Source organism: Pleurodeles waltl, chromosome 5, assembly GCF_031143425.1.
Source record: "Pleurodeles waltl isolate 20211129_DDA chromosome 5, aPleWal1.hap1.20221129, whole genome shotgun sequence".
NCBI classification, from domain to species: Eukaryota; Metazoa; Chordata; class Amphibia; order Caudata; family Salamandridae; genus Pleurodeles; species Pleurodeles waltl.
In genome coordinates this window covers 655906241-655920684 of record NC_090444.1, presented here as the reverse complement: position 1 = coordinate 655920684, position 14444 = coordinate 655906241, and the positions used below count along the sequence as shown (strand labels likewise).

Genomic DNA, 14444 nt, shown 5'->3' with positions numbered 1-14444 from the left:
CTGCAAAATTCCTGGTCACCTTATTTTGCTTTTTCAAAGAAACCTGTGTCTTCATCACGAGTTTCTTGGTAAACTCTGAATCTCTCGGCAATTTCCTCTTAGGAGGCGAAGGAGAAGACGACACACTGGATGAATAAACCACAGGAGAAGGGGATACATTCTATGTCAGAACCTGAGGCTCCGAGTATGCTTTCTCTTTCTTTTACTGTCTCAACACAGCAGCCAATCAAATAACAGTAAAACAAAAAACATCAAAACCCATGATGCTTTACAATAAATCACATGTACCAATCACCACTCAAGACCCCTGTCCATATAAACCATGACCCCTTCAGTCACTTCATCTTTCTTTGCTGCTCTGCAGCAGATAAGTACTCGATTGCTTACATTGCTTATATGCTTGTGTACTATAGTTTGTGCATTGTATGTGTTTATTGCATCTTTGGAGCAAAGCGATTCTGCTCACTTACTTGTTATGATTTCAGCACTTTTACGCTTTTTTAAGTTCCGATCGGCTTCTTGCCGAGTTGGCCCTTTTGTGGAATGGGAGCGGGAGCCGACTACGCAACTAGCACGTAGGCCTATTTCTAGCTCTAGTGCCCTCCTCCTTGTGGCGTCACTTTACAGTTTTATGAGCCGATCTGTTGCATAGTTTTCCTCTGGGAGATCAGCTCGTGTTTCTGGGATGTGTGCGTGTGGAGGCCCCCCTCTGACCCTTCCTTGTGCTATCTATAAGCCCTCTTACCTTGAGAACGTGGGCTGTAATAAAATAAGAGGCTTTGCCTAGAGTGCTTGGATTTTTCCACAGGCTGTTCCCTCCACATTTTATTAGGCTTTAAGCCTGTCAGGGGTTTTTGCACTCCCACTACATTAATATCTCCTGTATTTCTTTTGTATATATATATATATATATACACATACACCTGTGCCTATATATATATGTATATATATATAGGCAGGGGTGTAATTCCACCTGCTGTGATTGACAGGCTCATCGCTTCACCTCCTCAGAACGATAAGCAGTTGTGGTGTCATAGAATACAAGCAGTGTGTAGTAATTAGTGTGTAGACAAGTCCCTCATCGGGAGCGGAGTCCTCCTGGGTTTCAAACCCCACACACAGCCCGACACCTGACAAGTGCTGGAAGAAAGAAAGAAAAGGCCTCAAAGACCGACCTCAAACATGTCACCAAGCACGTCCTGGGGATACAGTCCAACCCTCCCCATCAGCTCTACCCCCATGTTGGTAGGATTTACTGCCCAAAGCTCAGCAGGGATTAAAAATTTTCTAGCTATCGCGTCAAGAATTTTAGATTCTATTAAGGACACGGAGGCGAGGATTATGCTTTCTCTAACTTTACTGATAAACACAGCAGCCAATAAAAACAACAATTTTTCAAAACTACAAGTCCCATGAGCCTTAGCCCACCAATCATAGCACGAGCACTGTCCATAAATATCCAGAACTCTATAGTCCTTCCTCTTTCTTTGCGGGAAAACAGATCAAACATGCGAAAACTTGCGGAACTTGATAACGAAATCCATGCCAGATCTCTGAAAATAACTCCCAACGTTGAAAGATAACTGCATTAACGATGCTTCTCTGAAGTCTTTCACGATGTCGTGCTGGGAGTCCCTGAGTGAGAACAAAACAATCAACTAATATCAGATATCATGGGAGGGTACATAATTCACGTTTTTAAATTAAACCAATTTTAATCAATTACCATATAAATGACATAAATTACAATACATCCTTTATCACATCAATGTAATAAATGTACAACTGGGTGGGATAATCCTCGCCTCCGTGTCCTTAATAGAATCTAAAATTCTTGACGCGATAGCTAGAAAATTTTTAATTCTATGTCAGGACCGGAGGCTTCGGATTATGCTAGTTCAAAGTCTATTAACTACTTCCGACACAACGTCCACAATAGGTTTGTGGTAGAAAACTTTAAAAGTGGAATCGTTTGACCAATCAGCTGCAGCCATAATGTCTTCAAGTCTGGCTCCTGTCGCAAAAGCTTTGGAGGCCATAGCTCCTCTAACCGAATGAGCCCCAAAAACACTTATGTCAATGCCGGATTCGGCTAATAACCATTTGACCCAACGAGCCAAGGTTGCTGCAGTGACTGGATTAAATGGTTTTTGTAAGGAAATCAGCAACTGACCCGAAACATTCTGCCTGAATTCTCTAGTGGCATCCTCATAACTCTTCAAGCATTGAACCACGCATAATTTCTTGTTATGCGGAAAGGATGGGTATGAAATACATTTGGATGCAGTTTTTGTACGTCTAGAAATGGAAAAAGACACTCCGCTAGGAGTAAATACTCTACCTGTTAAATCCAGAGCTCTAACATCTGAGACCCTTCTGCAGGAGAGTAAGCATAACAGCATAGTCAACTTTGCGGATAACTGCTTACGAGTTAGCCCGTCATTATCCGGCCAATTTCTAAGAAAACGTAAAATAATGTTAACATCCCATAAGGAGGTATACTTAGGTTGAGGAGGTTTTACCATGCGAATGCCTCTAAGCAACTTGCAAATCAAGGGATGCTCTCCTACCGGCTTGCCCTGAATATGGGGATGTCCTGCTGACAGGGCTGAACGACAATTGTTAATTGTCCTATAAGCTAAACCTTGAGAGGCCAATTCTGATAAAAAATTGGCTATGACATGAATCTCTGACCCCAAGGGATCCACACTCCTTGTGTCGCACCAACGTATCCACTTCCTCCAGGCCTGTTCGTATCTCTTCTGAGTGGAGGAAGCCCAAGATTGGGATAAGAAAAACAATGCTGAGTCCGAAACTCCCGGCACTTGCCATCGTCTCCTGAAAGTCTCCATGCCATCAGAGTTAACAGTCCCTGAAGGATCAGAGGATGAGAACTGTTCGATGGATCTAAAAGAAGGTCCACCGACCACGGGATCCTCACCGGAAAGTCGCATGACTGGTTCATTGCGGAAGGGAACCATGGTTGAGCACTCCACCACGGGGTCACTAGAATGATTTCCGAGCGTTGGCGACGCACTTGCGCCAGAACGCGAGGAATCATCACAAAAGGAGGGAAGGCATAAAGAAGGTCTTTCGGCCATAACTGCAAGAACGCGTCCGTCCCCTTCGCTTGAGGGTCCGGCCTCCAACTGAAGAAGCAAGGGACCTGACTGTTCAAACGGGATGCAAATAAATGTATCTGACATGTCCCCCACCGAAGTTGGAGAGCTAGGAAAATTTTCTGTTTGAGCTTCCAGTCGCTGCCATCCCGAAGGAAACGAGAGTTCCAGTCTGCTGTTGTATTGGTAATACCCGGAATGTATTCCGCTATTACCGAAATTTTCTGATTGAGGCAAAAGTGCCAGAATTCCTTCGCTATCTCCGCCAGGAGACGAGATCTGGTCCCTCCTAGGCGATTGATGTATCTGACCGCGGAGACATTGTCCATCCGCAGGAGAATGCAGCAATGAGCCTTGCGGGGAGCTAAAGATTTGATGGCGAACGATCCCGCTAGGAGTTCCAGGCAGTTGATGTGATAAGATAGTTCCCCCGGGGACCAACGGCCTCCAGTCTCCACTGGACCGCAACGAGCCCCCCAGCCCCACCGGCTGGCATCCGATTCGATCACTACATCCGGATTGGAAGGGAAAATTGCTCTGCCATTCCACGCATCCATGTGATCTAACCACCATGTTATCTCCGTCCTGGCTTCCTCCGAGAGGGGAACTAGCTCTGAATATTGAAGACCTTTTTGAAGGTGAAGAATCTTCAATCTCTGAAGGGCTCTGTAGTGAAGAGGCCCCAGGAAGATTGCCTGAATGGATGACGCTAAAAGGCCGACAAGTCGGGCTAGTGTCCTCAACGATATAGTCGGAGAGGCAAGCGCTCTCCTCAATTCTTTCTTGATTAGGTTCCGTTTGGTGATCGGGAGAATTAATAATGATGCCAGAGAATCTATCTGAAACCCCAGAAAATCCATACTCTGTGAAGGAATCAGGTTGGACTTCTCCGAATTTAGGATAAAACCGAGGTCTTGGAGCAATTTTATTGTCCAATTGAGGTGAGTCAGCACCAGATCTCTGTCCTGGGCCATGATGAGAATATCGTCCAGGTAAATAATTAGGCGCACCCCTCGTTCTCTTAAGTATTGTACCACTGGGCGAAGGAGTTTGGTGAAACACCAGGGTGCTGAGGAGAGACCGAAAGTGAGCACCTTGAATTCGAACCACTGGGAATCCCATTGGAACTGCAGGAACCGTCTGTGAGGTGCAAAAATCAGGACTGAGAGATAGGCGTCTTTGAGATCTAGCCTTACCATCCAGTCCTTGTCCCTTAAAAGATCCCTGAGGAGGTGAATGCCCTCCATCTTGAAATGGCGATACACCATCCAGGAATTGAAGTGTTTTAGGTTTAGGACCAGTCTGGATCCGCCGCCCTTCTTTTGAACCAAAAAGATAGTGCTGGCGAAACCCCGAGGATGGGGTGAGGTTTCCACCACTGCCCCTTTTTGAATGAGAGATATAATCTCTTCTTTTATGAAATTGTGATCTGCTCGGGAAAAAGTGAGAGGCATAGGAGGACTCGTTTGCCTTGGGGAATCGTAAAATTCTAGTTGAAAACCCTGAACTGACTGGAGAACCCAAGGGTCCTGAGTAATGGACTCCCAAGCCGGGAGAAACAGTTGAATCCTGCCCCCCAGTGTTACTTCTGAGGGAAGAATAATTCTCACCTGAATTTGAGCTGTCCTGAATGGAGTTGCCTCCACGATATCCTCTTGAATTTCTACCTCGTCCTCTATAACGATTGGGGTAGAAGTTGCCTTGGTTTGAATAGCTTCCCCTATTGCCTTGGGATGCATATCTCGGGGCCTGATATCTACGGCCTGGCGCTCGACCCCTGAAGCGTCCGGCCCGTATAAAAAGAGCATTATTGAAGACTTTTTTGATGTTAGATTGGGCCTTATCGAGGGCTGTGAATGTAGCTACATATTTGTTCAAGTTTGAAATAAATTTATCGCCGAAGAGCATTCCGTTAGCCGCTGGACCAGCTTCGTTAATGGCCAACTCAGCGAGCTTTGGGTCTAAACGCATGAGGAAGGAACGTCTGCGTTCCGTTGACATGGCGCAGTTTGCGTTCCCCAGAAGGCAGATTGCTCTCTGGGTCCATTGAAGAATCGCTTCCGTATCTAAAGGGGTTTCCGTTTCCTTGGATTCTACAGCCAAATCTAAAATTTTTGTTAGCGGGCCGGATATGTCTAATAATTTGTCCTGGCAACCTTTCCATCCACGGTCTAAACCCTTTTTAGGGTCCTTGGCGAATTTACGGAGGAAGGTCGCCATGTTAGGATCCAGTTCTGGTGTGTCCGCTACCTTGCCTAGGAGGGAGGGGCGGGGACACTCTGATCTAAGAGTGTTACGTACCTCCTTCTCAAAACTTCTGCGCAGCCTGTCTTGGACGTAATTTGCCACCTCCTGTTGAGGAACCCACTCAGTAGAGCGAGGGTGAATGATATCCTCCGTAGAGAATAAGAGGTTCTTGCCCTGCGGGATGTCATCATTAGATGTAGTATGCTTCGCTTTGCGTTGCTTTTTGCGCGGTTGAGGATCCGCTTGTGATTCATCCGAATCTGATTTTGAAGATGAAGGATCGTGGTAACTGGTTTGTTGGGAAGATGGTTGCGCAGGATTGGAAGGCGAAGTTTGAGGGGGAAGAAATCCTCCATAAGCATGGTCACGCAACACTGAGGTTGCCATTTGTGACCAAATCTCTGCAGAAGAGGTGCCACCTGATCGCTGCAGTTTAAGACCCAACACGTCACCGGAATCCTCGGTTTGCGAGCGAGGTTGCTGACTACTCTCGCCCATAAGTTCTCTTCTAGCGAAGTTGGACAGAGGTTGGGTAAATGGCTTGAGGGCTTGGATAAGCGCCCAATTCACGGAATCTTGCACATGGTAACCCAGTGCTTCCACCAATCTTTCCTCCAAAATATGCTCTGAGGGTGCCTCTTGCAGTTCGTCATACTGCTCTTCCTCATTGGCGTAGTACGCCATCATAGAATAAGTGAACAAGTCTTTGATAGGAGGAGTTGACGGGGGGGCCACACCCTGAGCAGGTATGCAATTTTTCCTTTGGAAAGAGCTTTCAAGTGGAGGGAGCCACCTGCCCAATTTTATTAGTATATATATATAAATACATATGCCCCCTGAGCCAGGCTCTGTAAGTATTATTTCAGCCCCTACGGGCGCTCTGAGACCGATTTGCAGTGAGGAGATGTTGCCCGCGTGTTCACGCCGCAAAGAAGCCGGCCGGAAGCCTCCGATCGGTTCCAATGCGCGTGCGCACGCATGGGCAGCAAAAGAGGACTGCTTCCTCTGAACGAGCGAGCGCTCGTTCTGACGGCCTGCTCCCGCTCCACATCGGTGAGGTAGAAAGGTTGATGGGCATTAAAGAAAAGGATTTGAAGGCTCCGGATTATCCCCGAAGTAACAAGAACAATTCCGAAGTTCGCGCTGCACAATAAACACTACACATTCGCTTATGGCACTAAAGGCGGAGCAACGCTCCAGGTCATTAGCACAAGACAAATAGAGCGCGATATCGCTAAGCGCGTTGCTTTACAATGAAATACTACCATAATACAACAAATTATTCGAGCATTTCGCGCGTGACTTAACTGGCTGCTGGAGCAGCAAAGAAAGAGGAAGGACTATAGAGTTCTGGATATTTATGGACAGTGCTCGTGCTATGATTGGTGGGCTAAGGCTCATGGGACTTGTAGTTTTGAAAAATTGTTGTTTTTATTGGCTGCTGTGTTTATCAGTAAAGTTAGAGAAAGCATAATCCGAAGCCTCCGGTCCTGACATAGAATCGAGAACCATCTTACAATGTAGGAAGCAGATACTCAGCAAACACCTCGTAGCATTCCCTACCTCATTCCGCAGGACAGGAAACAAAACAAGATGTGCTGGGGAGGGCTATGCTGTTGTAGTTCCCAGTGGAGGGGGTGGGGCTTGTTGTATTTCCTGTTTTATTTCCTGTCCTGGAATCGATTAACTAAACCTCATGATTAAGGATAGGGGCGAGGACGAGGTACGTAGAGGTAATCGTTTATTCCTTTTTTAAAGGCAATTATAACCATTTGGACGGCAACACTGGGTGCATTTTTAATAATGGGAAGATATTCAGTGTCACTGTGGTCAGCTGTGTTTGTCCTTATGTTTATCTCAAGTAAAGTAGGCCTGGTGGGAACAATCAGCCATCTCCTAGTATGAGAGTAGAATGCAATTCGGATTCTTATTTCCTGAGCTTAAGATATACACTCCGTTGTTGGTATTCCAAAGTGACCCAGACGGTGGAATTAAATTGGGGATCTCGCATTAAATATTTGGGAGTGATGCAGTTGACTCCAAGTCATGGAATTGCACAATAGGGTTAATTACTGCAGCTGATTTCATTGAATAGACATTACTGCTAGGTCCTTCTCAAGATAGTCAGTGTCACTCAAAATTTTACACATATGGCATTGAAATTTCAGTCTCACATGTAAGCACAAGGGAGTAGTCGGAAAATGAAAGAACCCACCACTGAAACATGCCTCTAATCGGATTGAGAACGCAAACTGAGCAAACACGACCCTCCTTACGATAATTTCTTTCACCGTTTCATCTTTCTTCCATGATCCATCCACCTATTCACCCTTCATTTAATCAACTATCCATGACATTTCTTCACATTTCCATCCAGCCATCCCCAACATTTATCCATCAATACGTTCATCCTTTCACCTACCTATCATTATATTCATGCATCCATCCGTCCTTTAGCCCATCCATTCACCTTTCTCCTTCTGTCCATTCACCCTTTCTTCTACCGTACCTTTGCTCTTACAGACCTTTAACCATTTATCTATTCATTCGTTCCCCCTCCTTCCATGCTTCCCTCTCCACCCTACTGTTCGTCTTTTCCTTATTTCATGTTTTCTTCCTTCCTGTCGCCCTTCCTTCCTCCTCCCTTTATCTTTTCTATCTATTCATCTTTTTTTTTCTCATCCTTACTTTTTCTTTCTTAACCTTCCTCGTTCAGACTAACTTATTTTATTAATCCCTCTCTTTCGCCATTATTTTACTTTCTCTGTGCATGCCAGCCCATGGCCAAACTCCTCTTTAATGTATTCCCTAACAGCGAATTTTGTACGTTCGCGCACACAGATGTTTATAAACAACTTATTCACATCTAAAGTGGGTTATTCTCTACAGCACTACATGAGCAACTATTTCTGCATGCATTTATCCAAGGAAGTGAGCTGCAGTGGTTGTTTAAACTACGTTTCTGTTCACCAGTGTGTGGATAAAATAGGGCGTCTAATGGTGGGGTATTTACGTAAACCCGAACGCTCCCACGCACTGCTACCTCTCACGGCCTATAAGTCTAGGGCTTCTTCTTTTAAATGTGAAGCGCAAGGCTCTTGGTGGGTCTTCGGCGACTACGTGAAAACCTGCAAATTCCCTTTACTGTCCTCGTAATACAGACTAGCCTGATAGTGAGTGAGTCAAGCCCTGCCTCTGCCGCTGTACTCAATCCCCCGTGCGTCACATACATTACCACGCCTCCAACCGAAAGCGACAAGGGCAAATGACGTGCAGCTCGCGCGCCGTACGCACGTAATGCGCAACGCCAAAACATTTCCTGTACGGTGCAACAGCTGGAAAGTTTCATGCACTTAGCAACAGCAGCAACGACGGCGGTAAAATGACCCAGTCGGTGGTGGTGCAGGGTGAGGAACAGCTCCCCCATTATCATGCGAAAGACCCCAGCTCTAGACTCTTTAAATTGCTCTGCAGAAGAAACCTACCTGGAGGTTGTCCTGTGGCCCGATTGTTCTTTATATAACTTGGGAGATGAGGATTATTACTTTTTGGAAAGTACCACACATCAGCGCTCCAAAATTATAATGATTGTCTGGTCCTCTAGTTTTATCACAGGTAAAACTGCTCAATGCATACTTTCATTCTCTCGCTAACGATGTCTACAGGTCTAGACTTCAGATGCGAAGGTATGAAAATTGCATTTGTGCATGTCTGTGTTGGTATATTAAAACTAAACAAGTCAGCTTTATCTGTACTCGCTAACGCAGTTAATGGACAAATCCCGCCGGCACAATTCGAGTCCTATTAAAGTGCAGTGAAAAAACAGTCATAAGTAAAGCCAACGGACATGGCATTTTTGTATCTTGGCTAAACAATAAAAAAAAGTCTGCTTTAGTAAAGAAGCAAATAAAAAAGAGACTGTTTTCTGTATACAGGGCACCTATGGTGAGACTAACTATGTACTGCATGGCGAATGAGTGTACCATTAACGGGTAAAATAATCCCTTACGCCTTGTAGTGCAAGCACTCCATTAACAAGTGGAATGATACACCGAAGAGCTAATGGTATGCAGAGAGAGATGACTGCTTCAGTGGGTGGAGACAAAGCCCACTCAATGTATATTGTAAAATAAAATATTGATAACAATAGGTTTTTTACGCACCTGTACTGCCAAACCAGCCCTCAAGAGCATTGCTTTCGGTATAAAATGCATGTATGACGCAGCAAATTTCATGTTGATGAGTTAGTGGACTCTTGAGTATGAAAACAGACCTCCATGAGTTACAGTGGAGACTCCAGAGAAGACAAAATTATTTGCCAAACTGCCAATAGCATGACAAGAGAGAAGAGTCCTCTAGTTGGAGGCAAATCATTCTCGACCTCTGACCTGCCTTAGGTCTAGAGCTCGCCCCCCACGTCCGCAGCACCAACCTGCTGTCTCCTGCCTTTGGCCCATGCTGCTGCTAGCGTGTTCGAGGCCATCCTCCACCGCAGGCATCCTCCTGCGCCTCATCCCTGGTGTCTAGTGGGCTCTAGTAAGCTTCACTTGACCCGTGTGTCGCTTTCCGCCGTCCTTTAAGTGTTTTTCAAAATTTTCAGCGCCTCGCCTCCTTGCGCTTCTGCCCCCGTCGTGTCCCTTCTGATTGTGCCACTCTTCGCCGTCCTGTAAGTGCTTTTCTATTGTTTTTCAAGCGCCTTGCCTCCTGCGCATCTGCCCCCGTTGTGCCCCTCTGATTGCTGTACCCCGATTGTAATTTGTGCCATATTTGTATTTGTGCCTGTTTTTGCTGTTTTGTGCCTTGCTTTTTTCCCTGGTTTTCGCCCCTTGGGCGCTCCCCCTTGCCGATCTCACCTTGCCGCTGCCTCCCTGCGGCCCGCCCCCCTTGCAACCCCATTCGCCGCTCCCTCCCGCCTCCCAGCTGCTCCTCCCTCCCCCTCCCTTCTTAATGGCTGGCGCTGCGCGTCGCGAGTGAGCGACCTCTGACCTACCTTAGGTCTAGAGCTCGCCCCCCCCACGTCCGCAGCACCAACCTGCTGTCTCCTGCCTCTGACCCCCGCCCACGCTGCTGCTAGCGTGTTCGAGGCCCTCCTCCACCCGCAGGCATCCTCCTGCGCCTCATCCCTGGTGTCTAGTGGGCTCTAGTAAGCTTCACTTGACCCGTGTGCCGCTTTCCGCCGTCCTGTAAGTGTTTTTCTAAATTTTCAGCGCCTCGCCTCCTTGCGCTTCTGCCCCCGTCGTGCCCCTTCTGATTGTGCCACTTTTCGCCGTCCTGTAAGTGCTTTTCTATTGTTTTTCAAGCGCCTTGCCTCCTGCGCATCTGCCCCCGTTGTGCCCCTCTGATTGCTGTACCCCGATTGTAATTTGTGCCACATTTGTATTTGTGCCTGTTTTTGCTGTTTTGTGCCTTGCTTTTTTCCCTGGTTTTCGCCCCTTGGGCGCTCCCCCTTGCCGATCTCACCTTGCCGCTGCCTCCCTGCGGCCCGCCCCCCTTGCAACCCCATTCACCGCTCCCTCCCGCCTCCCAGAGGCGCGCCAGAGGCAAGCCCGTCTGCACCCGTCCGCACCCGTCCGCGCCTGGACCGCGCCCAGCGCCACCCCCCCCCGGTCCTCACGCCCCCCGCACCCCCTACCTCCGATACTCAGCCAGCGAACTCCTCGCCCTCAACCCTGGCCCCTCCACAGAGTGCTTCCAGGCCACCCCGAAGCACACCAAAGGACCTTTTTCCTGCCACACCTGCAACTTCTCCTGCAACAGAACAACAAAGCCAGCAACAACCAACACAAACCACCTGCACTGCATCCTCCTCAACACACGCTCCGCACGAAAACGCGCCATCGAGCTCTGGGACCTGCTCAACACCACCGCCCCAGACGTGGCCTTCCTGACCGAAACCTGGTGGAACGACTCCTCGGCCCCTGACATCGCCATCGCCATCCCTGACGGATACAAGATCACCAGAAGAGATCGCACCAACGGAATCGGCGGAGGAATAGCCATCGCCCACAAATCTACCCTCAAGATCCACACCCACACGGACGACACCCTCAAGACAGCCGAACACCTCCACTTCCAGATTCACACGGACCCCAACACTACCCTCAGAGGAACCCTCATATACCGCCCTCCAGGACCAAGAGCCCCCTTCAGCGACACCGTCTCCGACCTCGCAAGCACCCACTCCCTCGCCTCTCCAGACTACATCCTCCTGGGAGATCTAAACTTCCACCTGGAGAACAACAATGACGCCAACACCGCATCACTGACCACCAACCTCGGACTCCGTCAACTGGTCAACACTCCCACCCACATCGCCGGACACACCCTTGACCCACTCTTCACTTCAAGCAACCACATCTCATTCAGCCACACCTCCGAACTCCACTGGACCGACCATCACTGCGTACATTTCACCTTCAAGAAAAACACTGAACACCACCGCACCCCTCTACCGCCTCACCGCCGCTGGGGAAAAGTCACCGAAGATCAACTAGCCAGCACCCTCGCCAAAAACCCACCGCCCGACCCCACCGACCCGGACTCCGCCGCCATCAACCTCCATCAATGGATCCTCAACTGCGCCAACATCCTAGCTCCACTCAAGAAACCCACCGCCAACCAAGAAAAGAAAAAAACAGCCTCGTTCACAGACGAACTGACCACCTCCAAACGCACCTGCCAGAAACTCAAGAAAAAATGGATCCTCGAGCGCACACCCGACAACCTTGCTACCCTCAAGGATGCCAACCGCGAACACTACCAACTGATCCGACTCGCCAAGCGCTCCCACTTCACAGAACGCCTCAACAACAACGCTCACGACTGCAAAGAACTCTTCTGCATAGTGAAGGAACTTTCCAACCCCAACGCCAACGACGTCCCTCCTTTCCAGGAACTCTGCGACGATCTCTCCACCTTCTTCTACCAAAAAATCGCAGCCATCCACGACAGCTTCAACACCTCACCTCCACCAGACCCCACCCCCAACAACTCATCCCACGCCTACCGCATCACCTCCTGGACTCAAGTAGACGACGCCGAAACCCGAAAGACCATGAACTCCATTAATTCAGGATCTCCCGCTGACCCCTGCCAACATCACGTATTCAACAAAGCCGACGCCACCATCGCCCCCAAACTCCGCAAGATCATCAACCTCTCCTTCAACACCGCTACCTTCCCGGACAGCTGGAAGCACGCAGAAATCCAACCCCTCCTCAAGAAACCTAAGGCTGACCTCAACGATCTCAAAAACTTCCGACCGATCTCCCTCCTCCCTTTCCCAGCGAAAGTCATCGAGAAGATCGTCAACGCACAGCTCGCCCACTTCCTAGAAGACAACTCCATCCTAGACCCCTCTCAATCTGGTTTCAGACGAAACCACAGCACTGAGACCGCACTCCTCGCCGCCACAGATGACATCAGACAACAAATGGACAACGGCGAAACCTCAGCCCTGATCCTCTTGGACCTATCAGCCGCTTTCGATACAGTCTGCCACCGCACCCTACTAACCCGTCTCCACAAAGCCGGCATCCAAGACAAAGCCCTCAACTGGATCTCATCCTTTCTCTCCGGCAGAACCCAGAGAGTCCGACTCTCACCTTTCCGCTCCATAGCCACCAACCTCATCTGCGGCGTCCCCCAATGCTCCTCACTTAGCCCAACGTTGTTCAACGTCTACATGGCCCCCCTCGCACAACTGGCCCGCCAACACAACCTCAGCATCATCTCCTACGCCGACGACACCCAGCTCGTCCTCTCCCTGACCAAAGATCCTCTCACCGCCAAAACCAACCTCCACGAGGGACTGAAATCCATCGCCGAGTGGATGAGCAACAGCCGCCTGAAACTTAACTCCGGCAAGAAGGAAGTCCTCATCCTCGGGTGCACCCCCTCGGCCTTGAACGACTCTTGTTGGCCCACCACCCTCGGTCCCCCACCCACCCCAGCCAGCCACGCACGCTTCATCCTCGACTCCGCTCTCACCATGTCCAAACAGGTCAACGCTGTCTCCTCTTCCTGTTTTAACACCCTCCGCATGCTCCGCAGGATCTTCAAGTGGATTCCAACAGGAACCAGAAAGACGGTGACCCAAGCCCTCGTCAGTAGCAGACTCGACTACGGCAACGCACTCTACACAGGCATCCCAACAAAAGACATCAAACGACTCCAACGCATCCAGAACGCATCCGCCCGCCTGATCCTCGACATACCCCGCCGGTGTCACATCTCCCCCACCTGAAGGACCTCCACTGGCTCCCCGTGGACAAGAGGATCACCTTTAAACTCCTCACCCACGCACACAAGGCACTACACAACACCGGACCCACCTACCTGAACTCCAGACTCAACTTCTACGTTCCCTCACGTCAACTACGCTCTGCCAACCTTGCCCTCGCCATCGTCCCCCGAATCCAGCGCAAGACCTCTGGCGGCAAATCCTTCTCCTACCTCGCCACCAAGACCTGGAACTCTCTCCCCACCTCACTACGCCAGACCCAGGACCTCCTCACCTTCAAGAGACTCCTCAAGACATGGCTCTTCGAACGATAGCAGCAGCACCCCCCCCCCAGCGCCACGAAACCCTAACGGGTACATAGCGCGCTTTATAAATCTGTTGATTGATTTAAGGTTTGGTAATAATAGGTCTGTGTAGTCAAGTAATCTGAAGTGGAGCCTTACGCATTAACTGCCTTTAGAGTGTTTCGAGACTGTCAGCCCACAATTGCAGTGAGCATCAGTTCTCTGAACCTGACCGAATTTCAGCGACTATTAACAGAGTAGTATTTCTCTCTCACAGATATTCCATACAATGGATCAGTATTATGTCGGGCCAGAACAGGAAACTGTCCAATAATTCATATGAAGATGCACCCCTTTAGATTAGGGTCGCCTAAACAAAATAATGTAAGCATACTGTAAATCACTTTTTTTTATTCAAGACAGTTCTGAAAAGTCCTGTTCTGGTCCTGGCGCATTGTAGATCCTAAATATGCAACCTTTTAATCTGATACTAACTCAGATTATGCTGAACTTGAATGTAAAACGGAACATGGCATGGACACCTCAACCCAA

The 14444-nt window shown here is 48.8% G+C and overlaps 1 protein-coding gene across 3 annotated transcripts in view; it reads left to right on the top strand.

Annotated features, from left to right (window-relative positions):
* The first annotated feature begins 8636 nt into the window (after positions 1 to 8636).
* TUBE1 (tubulin epsilon 1) overlaps positions 8637 to 14444 on the top strand; it is a 108327-nt gene continuing 102519 nt past the window's right edge. For all 3 annotated transcript variants that reach the window (XM_069234536.1, XM_069234537.1, XM_069234535.1), the window contains exon 1: positions 8637 to 8773. In XM_069234536.1, the coding sequence (XP_069090637.1) occupies positions 8749 to 8773 (25 nt within the window). In that variant the 5' untranslated portion in view covers positions 8637 to 8748. The remainder of the gene's footprint in view (positions 8774 to 14444) is intronic.